The sequence below is a fragment of the Kogia breviceps genome, chromosome 13, assembly GCF_026419965.1.
Source record: "Kogia breviceps isolate mKogBre1 chromosome 13, mKogBre1 haplotype 1, whole genome shotgun sequence".
NCBI lineage: Eukaryota > Metazoa > Chordata > Mammalia > Artiodactyla > Physeteridae > Kogia > Kogia breviceps.
In genome coordinates, this window is record NC_081322.1 from 47,977,071 (window position 1) to 47,992,738 (window position 15,668).

At 44.0% G+C, this 15,668-nt stretch overlaps 1 protein-coding gene across 3 annotated transcripts in view; it reads left to right on the forward strand.

The window, feature by feature from the left end:
• Window positions 1-13,754: 13,754 nt before the first annotated feature.
• The window catches only part of DCBLD1 (discoidin, CUB and LCCL domain containing 1), a 98,785-nt gene continuing 96,871 nt past the window's right edge, over window positions 13,755-15,668 (forward strand). For 2 of the 3 annotated variants that reach the window (XM_067011715.1, XM_059083999.2), the window contains exon 1: window positions 13,755-13,946. In XM_067011715.1, coding sequence (XP_066867816.1) covers window positions 13,835-13,946 — 112 coding nt within the window. In that variant the 5' untranslated portion in view covers window positions 13,755-13,834. The remainder of the gene's footprint in view (window positions 13,947-15,668) is intronic. The other variant, XM_067011714.1, reaches the window with a different exon arrangement.

A 15,668-nucleotide genomic window follows, 5' to 3' on the forward strand; every position in this document is an offset into this window, starting at 1 on the left:
AATGAATTAGAAAGTGTTCCCTCCTCTTCTATTTTCTGGAAAGTTTGTATATAATTGATATTAATTTTTTTAATGTTTGGTAGATTTCTCCAGTGAAAGCATCTGGGCCTACAGATTTCTTTTGGAGGATTTTTGCTTATGAAATCAATTTCCTTAATAGTTACAGGGCTCTTCAAATTACTTATTTCATATTGGGTAAATTGTGGTATTTCATGTCTTTCAAAAAAAGTGGTCTATTTCATCTAAGTTGTCAAATGTATGTATGTAGAGTTGTTTGTAGTATAAATGTTCCCTTGTAATCCTTTTAATGTCTGCAGAGCCTGTGGTGTTATCTCTATTTTCATTCCTAATATTGGTAATTTGTATCTTCTCTCTATTTTATCAGTTTTGCTAGAGGTATGTCAAATTTAGTTATTTTTTTCAAAAATCCAACTCTATTTTATTGATTTTCTCTATTGTTTTTTGATTTTTAATTTCATTGATTTCTGTTCTCGTCTTTATTATTTCCTTCTTTCTTCTTGCTGTGGGTTTAGTTTGTATTTCTTTTTCTAAGTCCTTGAGGTATTTCCATTATTGATTTCTAGTTTGATTCAACTGTGGTCAAAGAACACATTCTGTATTATTTCAATTATTTTAAATTTGTATGATTAGTTTTATAGCCAAGGATATTATCTAACTTAGCATAGTTTTGTGGGCACTTGAAAAGAATGTGTGTTCTGCTGTTGTTGGGTGGAGTGTTATTTAAATGTCACATATATCCCGTTGAGTGATGGTGGGGTTGACTTCTGTGTAATTGCTGATTTTCTGTATAGTTCTATCAACTGTTGAAAAAAGGGTGTTGAAGTCTCTAATTATAGTTATGAATTTGTCTATTTCTTCTTTCACGTCTATTAGTTTTTGCTTAAAACATTTTACATATGCGGTTGGTTTTTGCACAATTAGAATTGCTGTGTCATCTTGATGGATCGACCTTTTTATCATTATAGAATGCTCCTCTCTGTCTCTATCTCTGTCTTCTTAGCTCCCAAGTCACTTTTTAAACCACATCAGACTGTGTTAAAATTTTTGCCTTAGCCAACAAACATAATTTAGAACACTCAAGATGAAAAGGAAAATCTATTGTATTTACCCATATTTTTGGTTACGGTTTTCTTTCTTCCCTCCTGATGTTCCAAGGTTTCTTCCTTTAATGTTTCCTTTTTGTTTAGAGAACTTCTTTAGCCATTCTTCAGATGCATCTACTGGAGATAAGCTCTAATTTTTCCTTCTTCTGAGAATGTGTTGACTTTCTTTTCATTCTTAAAAGACAGTTTCTCTGGGTGTAGGATTCTGGTTGACTTCTTTCAGTACTTGAAAATATTGTGCAACTTCCTTCTGGTCTCCATGATTTCTTGTGAGAAATCTCCCGTCATTCTGTTTCTTCCCCCCACCGTAGTAACTTGTTATTTTCTCTGGCTATTTTCTCAAGATTTTTTTTCTTTGTCTTTAGTTTTTAGAAGTTTAATTATGATGTCCCTTTCCGTGGATTTCTTTGGGTTTATACTCTTCGAGATTCATTCACCTTCTTGAATCTTATGGCTTATGTCTCTTGCCAAATTTGGAAGTTTTTAGTTATTATTTCTTCAGGTACTTTTTCAGTGCTGGCCTCTCTCTCTTCTCCTGCTGGGATTCCAATGACAATATTATTTCATCTTTTGCTATTACCTCAAAGATCCCTGAGGCTCTATTCCTGGTTTTCTGTCTATTTTCTCTCTATTGTTCAGATAAGGTAGTTTCTATTGTTCTATCTTCCAGTTCCTGACTCTTTCCTCTTTTCCCTCCTCTATTCTGTTCAGCCCATCCTGAGCTTTTAATTTCTGTTATTGTATTTTCAGTTCCACAATTTCTATTTCATTCTGCCTTATGTCTTTTATTGCTGAGGCTTTCTATTTTGCAGTGGTTGTTTGAAGCATATTCACAATTGCTCCTTGAAGCAACTTTATCATGACTGCTTTAAAATATTTGTCTGGTATTTCTAAAAAACCCCTGTCACCTCGGCATTGGCATCTACTTTGTTTTTTCATTCAGTTTGAGATCCTCTTGGTTCTTGATATGGTGAGTGAATTTTGATTGAAAGTTGAATGTTTTCACATTATGTTATGAGACTCTGGATCTCATTTAAGCCTGTTTTAGCTGGGTTTCTTTGATACACCTCCAGCAGGGGAAGAGTGGTGTGCTGCCTGATCAGTTCCTGATGGAGGGAGAAGTCCAGGTTCCCCACTTGGCCTCCAGTGACACCCAAGGTGTGTATGGGGGGGAGTGGGGGAGTCCTCGTTACTCCTGGGTGGGGATGTGAATTTTGACTCGCCATGTGGTCTCCACTGACATTATAGGTGCAGGAGGTGGACCTCCTTAGTGACCAATGGGGAGGAAAGTCCCAGCTCCCTACTTGGTCTTCTAACACCATCCCAGAGTGGGTGTTGGCAGCCATCATTACAGTTTCATGAGGACAGAGGTCTAGGCTCCCCCCTCCACCTTTGCTGGTGTGGGTGTGGATGAGGCTATAGTTTTATCTGTGACGTTTGGCTAGAGCAGAGAAGTGATTGTCTAAAAGTTTTCTGTCTTCCTATGCTGCCCCTTCTCTGGTCCTCTGGCTAGAGAGAAGAGGCTTTGGTTGTTTTGTGTGTGTGTGTGTGTGTGTGTGTGTGTGTGTGTGTGTGTGTGTGTGTGCGCGCGCTTATTCTTTGGTCTGTACCCATTGGTGTTTCCTGGTTGCAGCCTTCTTCAGTTCCAAGTCTGTGATGGGTAACACAAAAGAAACTCACCACCATGTTGTTCCTTGGGTCCCAATGTTTCTAGGCATCTCCCTACTCCATAGTCTTCTTATGTTTGTATTATATGCAATTTCCAGGTCTTTAGCTGTACTTAGCAAGAAGAATAAGAAAAAGTATGTCTAATCTGTCTTCCCAGAAGCAGAAGTCCAATTGCTTCTTTTTATTTTTTTAAAGTATTTATTTATTTATTTAGCTCTGCTGGGTCTTAGTTGCGGCATGCAGGATCTTCGTTGCAACATGCAGGATCTTTTTTTTTTTAGTTGCGGCATGTGGGATCTCTAGTTGCAGCATGCGTATGGGATTTAGTTCCCTGACCAGGGATCAAACTGGTCCCCCTGCATTTGGAACATGTAGTCGCAGCCACTGGACCACCAGGGAAATCCCCAACTGCTTCTTTTTAAATAACACATTTTGATAACACAGCACATAGTACATTCTAGAGCAGATTTTCTGCAGAGTGAATTAAGAAACTTATGGAATTTCTGTGATATTTGAACATGCAGAAGAACAAGGGAGAAATAAACCTTACTGTCATGAAAGCCAAACAGGTGGAAAGGAGACAGTTTTCTCCAGGGTAATAATCTGGTCAATGGTGTACACTAACAGAAGTGAGCCACTGACCTAAAATACTGTGCAGAGTACATGGCTGAGACCCCAACAAAACCTTCAGTTCCTCAGCCTGTCATATCCACTTTGTACTTTTATTCTTTGGGCATTGAAGCTGTTTTTCACACCTCAGTCAGACAGGCATGAAGAGCATGATGGGAACCTTGCCACGCCTCCTAAGTAGACCTTGTCATTAAACCAGGCTGTTTTGTTGGCTTGGCTCTGAGACCCTCATCCTGACAGTACTTCTGACTTGTAGTCTTAACCTTTTGCTTGGTCTCATTGATGCCAACATTGTTCTCTTTTTCTCTTTGATAGTACCTTGTCATGTCTCTAGCAGGAAATCAGGGATATTTGCCTCCTTCCAATGAAAAGTAGGACCAACTTGGCTTCCCAGGGAGAGTTTGATGACTCCGGGCTGGTGCTTTGAATCCCAGTTACATTCAACAGAAGAGAAAACTTAAGAATGTGGGTGTAAAGATGTGATTAGTCGGGCTTCCCTGGTTGCGCAGTGGTTGAGAGTCCACCTGCCGATGCAGGGGACACGGGTTCGTGCCCCGGTCTGGGAAGATCCCACCTGCCGCGGAGCGGCTGGGCCTGTGAGCCACGGCTGCTGAGCCTGCGCGTCCAGAGCCTGTGCTAAGCAATGTGAGAGGCCACAGCAGTGAGAGGCCCATGTACCGAAAACAAAAGCAAAAACAAACAAACAAACAAAAAAAAGATGTGATTAGTCACCAGCCCCCAGATTTGATAAATGGTACATAATTTCAAGTTCCATCGTTTAGTGTGTTTCAGTCCTCAAGAGATGCCTTAGGGATAAAGCCTACTGGGTTCACCTTCAAGTAGGGACAGAAAACATTCGCTCAGGAAGCTGAATTTGATATTGTTGTTTTTCAATAGCTCCTCTGCTAAGGACTGAATGTTTGTGTCCCCCACCAAATTCATTTGTTGAAGCCCCAATCCCTCATGTGATGGTATTTGAAGGTGGGACCTTTAGGAGGTAATTAAGTCATGAGGGTGGAGCGTTAATGAATGAGATTAGTATCTTGATAAGAAGAGACATGAGAGAGATCATCTCTTTCTCTCTCTCTCCACCGTGTGAGGATATAGCAAGAAGCCATCCATCTACAAACGAGGAATAGGGTTCTCACCAGGAACTGAATCTGTCAGCACCTTGATCTTGAACTTCATAGCCTGCAGAACTAAGAGAAATAAATTTCTATTGTTTAAACCACCCAGTCTAGGGTACCTGCTACAGCAGCCCAAGCTGTTTAAGCTATCCTCTTAAAAAATACAGATCTTCCTTAACTTATGATGGGGTTATGTCCTGATAAACCCATCGTAAGTTGAAAATATCATACGTCGAAATGCATTTACTACATCTAACTGAACATCATAGCTTAGCCTAGCCTACCTTAAATGGGCTCAGGACACTTACATTAGCCTACAGTTGGGCAAAATCATCTAACACAAAGCCTATATTATAATAAAGTGTTGAATATCTCATGTTATTTATTGAATACTGTAGTGAAAGTGAAAAAGAGAATGGTCCTATGGGTACAGAATGGTTGTAAGTATATCAGTTGTTTACCCTCCCGATCGTGGGGTTGATGGGGAGCTCTGGCTAGCTGCCACTTCCCAGCATCACAAGAAAACATGGTACTGCATATTGCTAGCCCGGGAAAAGAATAAAATTCAAAATTTGAAATACAGTTCCTACAGAATGTGTATCGCTTTCTGATCATAAAGTCAAAAGATCATAAGTAGAACCATCATAAGTTGGGGACCATCTGTAACTCTGTTAAAACATGATCAGTTAACATCCCCAAAGACACCTCTGGGCTACAGGAAGAGAGTAAAGTTTTGTAAAAGTGATTCATAGAAGTATGGAAGACCCCTGAAAGCTGCAAAGAGGGAAGGAGTGAAAGAGAAACTGTTTAGCTCATTTGTTTTTCTTTTTTAAACAGCTTTATTGAGATACAATTTATATACTATACAATTCACTAATTTAAAGTATACAATTCAATGGTTCTTTAGTATAGTCACAACCAGATAGGTCCAACCATCACCAGTCAATTTTTTAGAACATTTTCTTTTTTTTTTTCTGATTTGAATTTTATTTTACTTATTTATTTTTTATACAGAAGGTTCTTATCTATTTTATACATATTAGTGTATATATATGTCAATCCCAATCTTAGCTCATATTTTAACCATGGACTGCCAACCCTGTATCCTTAAAGATCTCATTTGGTGAGTTTAAGAAGCTGGCACAGAGTAGCCAAGTGCAGGGAAGGGGCGAGGAGAGACTGGTGTCAGACTGCCTGGCCTCCCATAGTGGCTCTGTTCACAGACTATCAAGCCTTCTGAAGTCCTTATAACCTGCCTCTCAATCTCCTAATTCTGTGTTTCTATTCAAACAAAAATTCCATTAACCAAGAGAATTGTTGTCTTAATGAAGATTTCAGAATCAAACCCATAAAGTGCTCTCTGTTTATTTAGGAACCTCTATGCTAATTACTCAAATTTCTTGATTTTAAGATTTTTATCTCTCTGTTTTCTGACCTATGATCATCTCCACGTGGTATGGAGACACGATTTTTTAAAGTCATATGGCACAAACATTAAGATTTTTAGAGAAAATGGAAAATATCTTTGAAAAGGCAAAGCTGTTTGACAAACAAGCTGAAATTCAATCCTTCACATATTTACTAAATGAGGATCTTTCTTGAGATAAAGCATGTGAAGGTAGGAGATATAAGGCTTTAGAAAAAAAAAAGGTGGACAATAGTTTTTAATAGGAATAGTCCGATTTCTTACTCATCACTAGGACTTTTTATTTTAAACCTCATTGAGTTTCTGCATTCAAGACATTTATCAGGATAAGAATTGGTAATTTGCATGGAAATTACAAAGTGCTGTGTGGGGACAGGGCAGAAGGGATCTTCAGAAAGACCAGACACTGCTGCTGAGGTCTTCCTGCTGGAACGTTCATCCTTTTGCTTAAAAGAAATGCATCTCCTGTTTAAATGGACTGGTGGCTACTAATGGTCTTTGTTTTCTTCAAACTATAAAGTCAAATTACGTGTTGGAATGTAGGGAGAAGGAAAAAAAGAAATCAGAACCCAATCCCTTAGCAGAAGTTGATAGAAATGGCCCAGGCTTTTGAAGGGAGAGCCCTCATTTGTCCCCAGCTTCAGGATTTCTCTCGCTATAGGCACTGTGAGGTGGTCATGCATGTTTTCATAGATGTTCTGCTCTCACCCCCTCCACACCAGATACCTGTTCTTTGAAACCCTCAGTCCTCAGGTCTGAATATCTGAGAGTCACAGGGGGGAGGCCAGAGGATGGGAGCCACCTCTCCTTGAAAGTTTTCATTTGCTTGTTCAATGTTTTAAGCTTCCAACTATGCCTTCCAGAGATGACAAAGGATCACCTTCACTTCCCCAGTGGCTCACGTTAGCGTCAGGACAGCATCCCGGATGTCCAAGCAGGAAGTATCACAGATTCTCCAGTCAGTCCAGCCTCCTCCCTGTAGATATGAGGCCCCAAGAGGGGGAGCGACTTGCACAGGTCACAGAGTTCGTGGAGCCAGGACTAGACCCAGTTCTCCCTGACTCCTTGTCCAGAGCCTTTCCCCTGCCCCCTGTATCACAAGAGCATAAGAGCAGCGGGCAGGCGTGGGGCTGTGCTAGGGGCTGCTCAGTTCCCCTAGCCCTACTTCCCCACCTCTGAGCACGTTGGATTTAATCTCAGAGGTCATAGCCTAAAGGTCTAAAAGTCAGTTTCAGCTTCAGAATTCGGATACCCTGCAGTCCCACACCCAGGGCTCCCAAATTTGGTACCCTCTGCTTCCTGCTGTCGTCTCCCTGTTAAGCCCTTGCTCCCCAAGCTTCCTCTCCAGTTCTTCCTCCCTGGGTTCTAGGCTCAGATGGAGGGGCCGGAGGAGAAAGGGGGAGGCACTGGAGCCTGTTAGCTGAGCCGGACACTCAGCTCCCAGGCCCAATCCCGACACTGTATCAACACTTTGTGGCTGTTAGGAGTGAAGTGGAAGGCTCTCCTTTACCTTGGGGCTTCTGAATGACAGCTGCTAAAGACATGTGTAATTCTAGGAGGGGACGAGGACCCTGGCTCGGCCTGCTCGCGGAAGTGAGCCTCAAAGTTCCTTCTCCCTCCCCTCCTCACCCAGGCAAACGGCCCAAGTCTCTGGACTGAAGGTGGCAACGGTGAAGAGAGCAGAGCCTAGAACTCTCCTCCAGCAAGCCACACTGGTCTGTCCCCTCCATCTCAATCTCCCATGAGAGAGTGGGGATGAACCACTGGTGAGTGATGGGCTCTTTTAAGCCTGGGGGATGAAGCTGCCCCACTGTGCCTCTTCTGAATGTGTTTGGAAAAAGACAAAACAAAATAGAAACTATGCAGTTACCCTAAATCCCACCCAGCACACCACAGAAAACAAAAACGAAATTTCAGATCCATTTGGGAAACAATAGTTTCGATAAATAAGTTTCTTGGCTTCACAGCTTTTCCAGCCTCAGTGAGCTCTGTGAGCATCCTGCAATTAGGTAACAACCACCCCAGAGCTAAGAACCCATTCAGATCAAGTATATGAACATTCTTCAAAAACTATATTTAAAATTACACAAATGTAAATAAGTACTAGGGATGTAACATACAACATGATGACTGTAGTTAACACTGCTGTGTAATATATAGAAAAGTTAAGAGGGTAAATCTTAAGGGTTCTCATCACAAGGAGAAAAATTCTTTAGTTTTTTTTTCTTTTCTTTATATTGTATCTATATGAAATGATGGATGTTAGCTGGACCTCTTGTGATAATCATTCTACAGTAGTATATGTAAGTCAAATCATCATGCTGTATGCCTCAAACTTATACAATGATGTAGACAATTATTTCTCAATAAAACTGGAAAACCAAATTAAAAATAAATAAATTAATTAAATTACACAAATATATTGCAGGCAACTAGAACTTGAAAACAGGGTTGGGCTTCCCTGGTGGCGCAGTGGTTGAGAGTCCGCCTGCCGATGCAGGGGACACGGGTTCGTGCCCTGGTCTGGGAAGATCCCACATGCCGAGAAACTGGGCCCGTGAGCCATGGCCGCTGAGCCTGCACGTCCAGAGCCTGTGCTCCGCAACGGGAGAGGCCACAACAGTGAGAGGCCCGCGTACCACAAAAAAAAAAAAAAAAAACAGGGTTATTCCTTGAAAGTGAACACCATAAATCAATAGGTAGTGCATTGGAAACAGAATGAGGGAACATGGGAGAAAGTCTAGGCAGGAGAAAGCCTGACTCACATTAATATCTAAAGAAGAAACAGAAATTAGAGAAAGGTCAGTTCTCTGTTAAGCTCTGCAGTGGGAGAGGGTTTGACCTGCTTATTCTAGCTGTTTAGTGCTGGTGGCAGACATACACACACACGTGTAACAAAGACTCTCCTTGACCAAAATAAAGTCAAGCTCCTCCGAGCCCCCTTTTTGATTAGGCCTCATCTTTGGGCCCCCTCTGGCCTGCATAGTTAGGTTTTAGTAAGATTCCCGTTAAGTCAGTTTAGAGGGACTCTCCCACCCTTGATATCTGATTACCCTTGACAGCTGATCGATTTCCTCATTCCCCACTGTTGATATATAAATCCTTGACCTGTCTTCAGCAGCAATCCTGATGAAGTGGGTTAAGTGGGTTTAACAAGAAGCCTCCTACCCTTCATGTCTCCTCTTACTCCTGCCCCATCCACTCCCCTGTCAGTCTGCTCCCTGGCTGGAAATCCCCAGCTGTCTTTGCCATGTTCAGAGGTAAACCTGATCCCTCCCTTTATTGGCATAGTCTGAACCCCTGCTGAGATAGGCCTGAACAAAGACTTCCTTACAGTTTTAATAAGTGTCAGAATAAGTTTTTACTTTAATAGAGGTGAGAGGTGGGAAGGAGAAGTATTCTTACTGTGTTGCCTTCAAACGTTAGAACCCCTCAAATAATCAGCCTTGCTTTTCTTTTACATTCACCTAACAACCTCTGATGGAGTCTAGCTTCCAAAGTTGTTTTCAGGCTGAAGAGAATGTCCCTCACCATTTTATAGTTCTCACTGTTAATTAATAAATTGGCACTGATGCTGGTTTGTATACTTTTATAGTTCTCACTGTTAATTAATAAATTGGCACTGATGCTGGTTTGTATACTTTTGTGACTAAGTTAATCATGGAGCAGTATCCCCAAGGTCAAGCACACTGACAGAAATCAAGTTTCTGGGCCCACAAAAGAGAGGACCAGAAGGTGAGACCTGGCCACCGTGAGCTACAGCATTTAAGAATTCTTGCTGGATCTTAGATGACACAGCTACCTAGTGAACATCGGCAACCAAAGTTTTTGAAAAGTCAATAGGGAGGGACTTCCCTGGTGGCACAGTGGTTAAGAATCCGCCTGCCAATGCAGGGAACACGGGTTTGAGCCCTGGTCTGGGAAGATCCCACATGCCGCGGAGCAACTAAGCCCGTGAGCCACAACTACTGAGCCTGCGCTCTAGAGCCCACGAGCCACAACTACCAAGCCCGCGTGCCACGGCTACTGAAGTCCACGCACCTAGAGCCCATGCTCCGCGACAGGAGAAGCCACTGCAGTGAGAAGCCTGCGCACAGCAACGAAGAACTAATGCAGCCAAAATAAATAAATAAATTAAAAAATAAAAAGTCAATAGGGAGTTACAGATGAGGAAATAATGTGGGTGATACAAATTATTTTGGCCATTGCATTCAAAATTTAATCTTTCTTCTTTCTCACTGTTGACATTCTAAGACTCAATATGTGTCTTGTGTTTTTATCCTTTATTGCTCAGATTTGCCCATGGCTTTATCCTGACCTGGGGATATTATTAAAATGCAGATTCTGGTTCGGAGTTCCCGGTGGGAGTGGGGACAGGAGTCTGCCTTTCTAGAAAGCTCCCAAGTGTTGCAGATGCTGGTGGTCTGGGGGACGCCCCCTTTGAGTACAGGAGGTGACGTGTCATCATCTCTAGTCTGGAGTATTGCCGCAAACTCCTAATTGGTCTCCCTGCCTCCCTTTCCAATCCATTCCCCACCCTGCAGCCAGTATGGCCTTTCAAAAATGCAAATCTGAACAAGTTCTGCCAGTTTCCCTGCTTCCTGTTGCCCTTAGAGCCCTCAGATCCTGTTGCTGCCTCCTACCCCACCTTCAGGCTCTCCCTCTTGTCTCAAGCTCACTGTTCCAGCCCCGATGAATTAGGCTCGATTCCTATAAGCAACTGTCATCTCTACTCTGCTTTCTCACAAGTTCTTCTCATCTGACAAACAGTTTTCTTCTATTTCCCATCTTCACCCCTCCCACGCCCTCCCAGGCTTTGGAAATCCATTTATGTACCTCTCCTCTGTGATTCTATAACACCCTGAGCCTCTTGCATTTATTGTACTTGTCAACCTATATCATTACTTTTCTCAAATTTCTATCATTAGATCATGAATGAGGGAGAGAGGTACCTGTATTTGTTTTCATTGTATCTCCATCACATTGTCTCACATATAGAAAATATTTAAAATATGTTTATTGAGTTGAACCAGAAAAGGGAGAGTGTTGAGGAAGCAGAAGCCTGTAAGGGTTTCTCATTTGGTCTACTTCATAGAGTCACAGTCGGGGTTACTAAATGTTAAGGACAAAATTGATTAGGTTGTCAAATTGAACTACAATCTGAAGCTTTGTAACTACTTTAGAATAATACTAGGCTTGCAGTTCTGTTTAAATTCTATCTTGCCTAAGCAATACAGAATACATATTTTATATATAAAATAAGGCAGCTCTGACCAGCTGTTCTCTATTTTTACAGAACGGCTACAGATGTAAGCATAAATTGTAATTAGATATGCAAAATACGGAAAGACTAAATGGTAAGTAGGGGTTGGGGTTAGATAGCCTTGTGAGAGCCCCTTCCGAGAGATGTTTCATGTGATAAGCAGTTTTAAAATCTTAGTTTGTGAGATGTTGCCGATGGATTCTAACAATTATAATTTTTAATGGAATCTTGGAACTTTACATTAACTTCTGAGATTCCCTTGAACTTTAACTTCTGAGATTCCCTTGGAACTTTACATTAACTTCGGAGAGTCCACAATGCATTATTTTCAAAAAAGATCAAAATGGTATCAACTCAAGAATAAAACAGGTATACATGCCTGACACAAAAGTCTGTGTGGTTGAAGTATATCAATTCAATGAGGCTTATTTATTGTATTATATACAAAAGTATAATTGATAATCTGCTGTATTTTCACATTTTTCTTTCACTATGCTCTTCTTGACTAGAGATTTTCTTTTGTTTTGCAAGGAAGGAATGGCATACGAAGCACTAGGACCCCCCTGGCCTTCTGGTTTTCTCGTTGTTACCAGATCCTAAATCTCTCTCCTGATCTGGCTCAGGATTCTGGTGTAGAATAAACTACTGGATTCCCATCAAGGTACTACCTGAGACGGAAAAGTTCCCCCCTGGGATCTCACCTGCCCCACCCTATGAATTCCTCACCGTGAACAATGCTCCCATTGTCTTTCTTCATTCATCGCTCACAGAGCCACACCTGTTAGAGGCCAGCAGCTGCCAATACTCACCTTCTTAGAAAGAATGAAAAGAAGAAAGAGGGCAAGCTGGAGTTAGGAAATGATTCAATGTGTCAAAGTATCTTTTTATGTTTGGGGTCAGAATATTTAATACTTTCATGGGTGTGACCTTTGCTTTCAATACAAATGTGCCAAATCTGTTATTTATTGATTACCTCTTATATACTAGAACTTCTTATACATATTTTATTTTGTCTCTATTATACTCCCCAACGAAGAGAGTCCCAGAGAGAATCAGTCCCAGTCAGTGGTTGATCCTAGATTCAGAGTTGGATCAGCCTCATTTCTAAAGCCCAGTTCTTTCCTCTAAGTTCTGCCGCCTTCGAGAAAGCAAAGCCCCAAAGATATCTCTCACTGGAAGTTTTCAACAGCGTTTGTATTTAGTTAAAAAATAAAGACAGAGGAAAAAAGGAACGTATGTGTGAACAGAGTCTATCGGGGGTATCTAAAGAGCACGTGACGGGCCAATATTGGACCTTGGAGGGGCTGTTGTTTCCTCTCGCCTCTAACACTTCTCCTTCTCGGCATCTGCAGGTGTTAACTGTCGCTGCGTGTTACCCTGGAACACTGCAGGGCGCCGAACGGTAGCGCGAAGGTTATGGCAGTGAGCGGAGGGCTAGCGATCTGGAGACGTCAGTCTTTAAAATATGTATCTAATCTGTCCTCATTTATTTCCACTGCCACTTCCCCATCCAGCTACTCGCTAATAGCCTTGTAATTCTCCCCTCCCCCAAGCCCTTCTCCACCCCCCAGATAATCGGATCGTGTCATTCCTCCGTCTGAACAACTTCTTGGCTGCTCCTAGCTCCGAGGATAAAGTTTAAAAGCATCCTTTACGCGACCTTCCAGGCCCTCCACGTTCCGGACCCTGCTCAGCGCTCCGGCTTCCACCTCCGGCCATGAACCCACCTGTTCGCCTAACTCCCCACACCCTGGCCCTTTCCTCCCTCAGCTCCTTTGCACATCTTGTCCATTCTCTTGTCCCCCGCCGTCCGCTTTCCCAAGTCCCATTCACTCTCCGAGTCTCAGTTCAGATGCCACTTTTTAAGTGAGGCCTTTCCTGTCTGATTCCTACCTGCAGTCTCTTCACCCGCCATCTAATTAGATCTTCCTGAATGGGCTCCGCTAGCACTATTCGTCGCCGACTGCGATTTGCGTTTGCATACTTGCCTTATTATTTTTAATGTCTGCAAGTGTCACAAGGGTTTAGCACTGTGCCTGGGAGGCACACTTTTGCAACCTAGTAACTTTTGAATGAATGAAGGAAGGAACTTGAACTGGATGTTGTCACGTGGCTTGGCAAAGCCCTGGAGGAGAGGAGGCTTTCTGGCGCTCCCACCACTCTTTCAGGCACTCTGGGGACGACCCGGGCACAGCGCGACTGGGGGCAGGTCTCAAGACCAGGAGTCCTCCGGGCTCCCAGGTTCACGTGCACTGGGGGAGGAGGGGCGGAGGAAAAGGAGAGCGTGAGCGAGGAGCGCAGGATACCTAGAGGGGAGCGCGGGCCGCGCCCGGTACGCCTACACTCCCGCGGCCAGCCGCCGCCCGGGAGCGACTTCCTCCTTGGGGGCCGGCGCGCGGGGCGGGGCGGGGCGGGGCGGGGCACGCCCCCGCCGGGCTGGGCCCCGGGCCGCCCCAATGAGATTCGGTGCCGGGCCGCGGCTATACCCAGTCCCGGCGCCGCGCTCGGCCGCGGAGGAGGCGGCCGGCCGGGACGGCGGCGGCGCTGCGTGCGCCAAGGGGAAACCGAGCCTGCCAAGCTGGCGCCCGGCGGGGCCATGGTGGCCGGCGCCCGCGGCGGCTGCGTGCAGGCGGGGGCTGTTCGGCGCGGCCTCCTGGCCCTGCTGCTCGCTGTCTCCGCGCCGCTCTGGCTGCAGGCGGAGGAGCTGGGTGAGTGGAGCGCGTCCGGCGGGCGGCGCACTGGGCCTGGAGGGGACCGCGCGCGGGAGGAGGTCGGGGTCGCAGCTTGCGCCCTGCGGAGTCCGGCTGTCTCTGGCCGATGGCGGCTCGAGTGTAAAATAAGTTAACTGCGTTCCGTTCGCCCCCAAACAAGAGGACCAGCTTGGCGCCTCCCCACTTTCTCCGCAGCCCCGCTCACTTAGTTTCCAGACTACCTTCCTGAAGTGACATGGCCCAGGGGTCGCGAGCTGGTGACCCCAGCCTTAGGGGACAGTCCTATGCGGGGAGGCCCCTCTCAAGCCTCCTTTTGACAGAGCTGCCCGGCATTGGGGCGGCAGGGCCCTCCCGGTCGCCTCGCTTCCCTGCGCGGCTGGAATCGTAGCGTGTGAGTTTGTGGCTTGCACGGATGGTCGGGAAGGGTTTTCCTGAGGTCCCCCTGGGAAGCCGGCAGTCCCACCGCGCCTCCCGTCACGAGTGAGCTGCTTGCGCCCCGATTTGGAACGCTGTGGCTCGGCTACTTCTTGGGTGTTTGAGCGAGTCGACTCCCAACCAGGCTAATCTTTCTCTGGACCTAGTCCTTGGCTTCAAGTTGGATCTAATTAGCCCACAACCGAATTTACTGCGGCATAGCCACCAGATGAGAGCAGTAAGCCGTTTTACCAGCTGTAGGCAATCCTTGTAATTTAGTTCTTTATGGATCGCGAGGGGCAGCTTTCTGCGGATTTTTTCAGTTCTTGTTTCACTCCTCCCTTACTTTTGCCCCTCTACGACTGAGGTTACTTAATGGCAGGGTATCTAGCCAGAATATTTTGACTGCCCCCGTGCTCCCGCCCCGTGTTTTCTAATGAGACAAGAATCAAAACTAAGCCAAATGCTGCTGGCATTTTTTTTCACCGAACCATGTATTCCCAGTCTGAAACATTGATACTCAAGATGTTGGTAGTGGTTCCTACGTTTGCGTACATACCGATTTGTTAGGAAAGAAAAAAAAAGCTAAAGTTTAGACAGACTGTATCTTGGCACTGTAGCGGAATGCTAGGAATATCGTAAAATATAAATATGTATGCTTTTATTTAAGATATACGATTTTGATTATGGGTGTTTTAAGCACTTAAATGTTTCTCAGGTCACTGTTTGAAGAGGCACCTTCAATACTGTACATCTATGAATAGATCCAACAATGTGTCCCTGTACTAATCTGACCAAAGCTGTCACCCATCTTTCCAAATGAAGTTTTAGATGTTATATGGCATCCAGGCTGTTAACTTTATAGAGCAGTTCTCTGGGAAGACGTATGATTGCTTAGATTCTTAGAGCTTCAGATTTGAGACTTTACTGCACATGATTGATGGAAGAAGATGTCATATTTTGGTGAAGCATCCTATATATTTAGGATGTTAAAAGAACCAATCGCAAAAGAAGTAAAACTTAGATTTGGCACATTTACTGAAAAAAATCTACGAACTCGATTTCTGATACCTCATGAGTGAAGAGGCATAATCAGTGTTTTTTGAGTATTTCTCACGTCTCTGATTTTCCCAATTAGCCCTTGGTCACTTATTTTTCAAGTTTTCATAAATTTAAGCATGCAAACCCATTTTAGGTTTTGAAATATGCTACTGGATATACAGTTGGATGGTGGTCATCAGTGATATTAGTGCTCTCAATGTTTAGAAGGTAAGAGGGTAGCCTTAGCATAACTGTCTGGTTTTG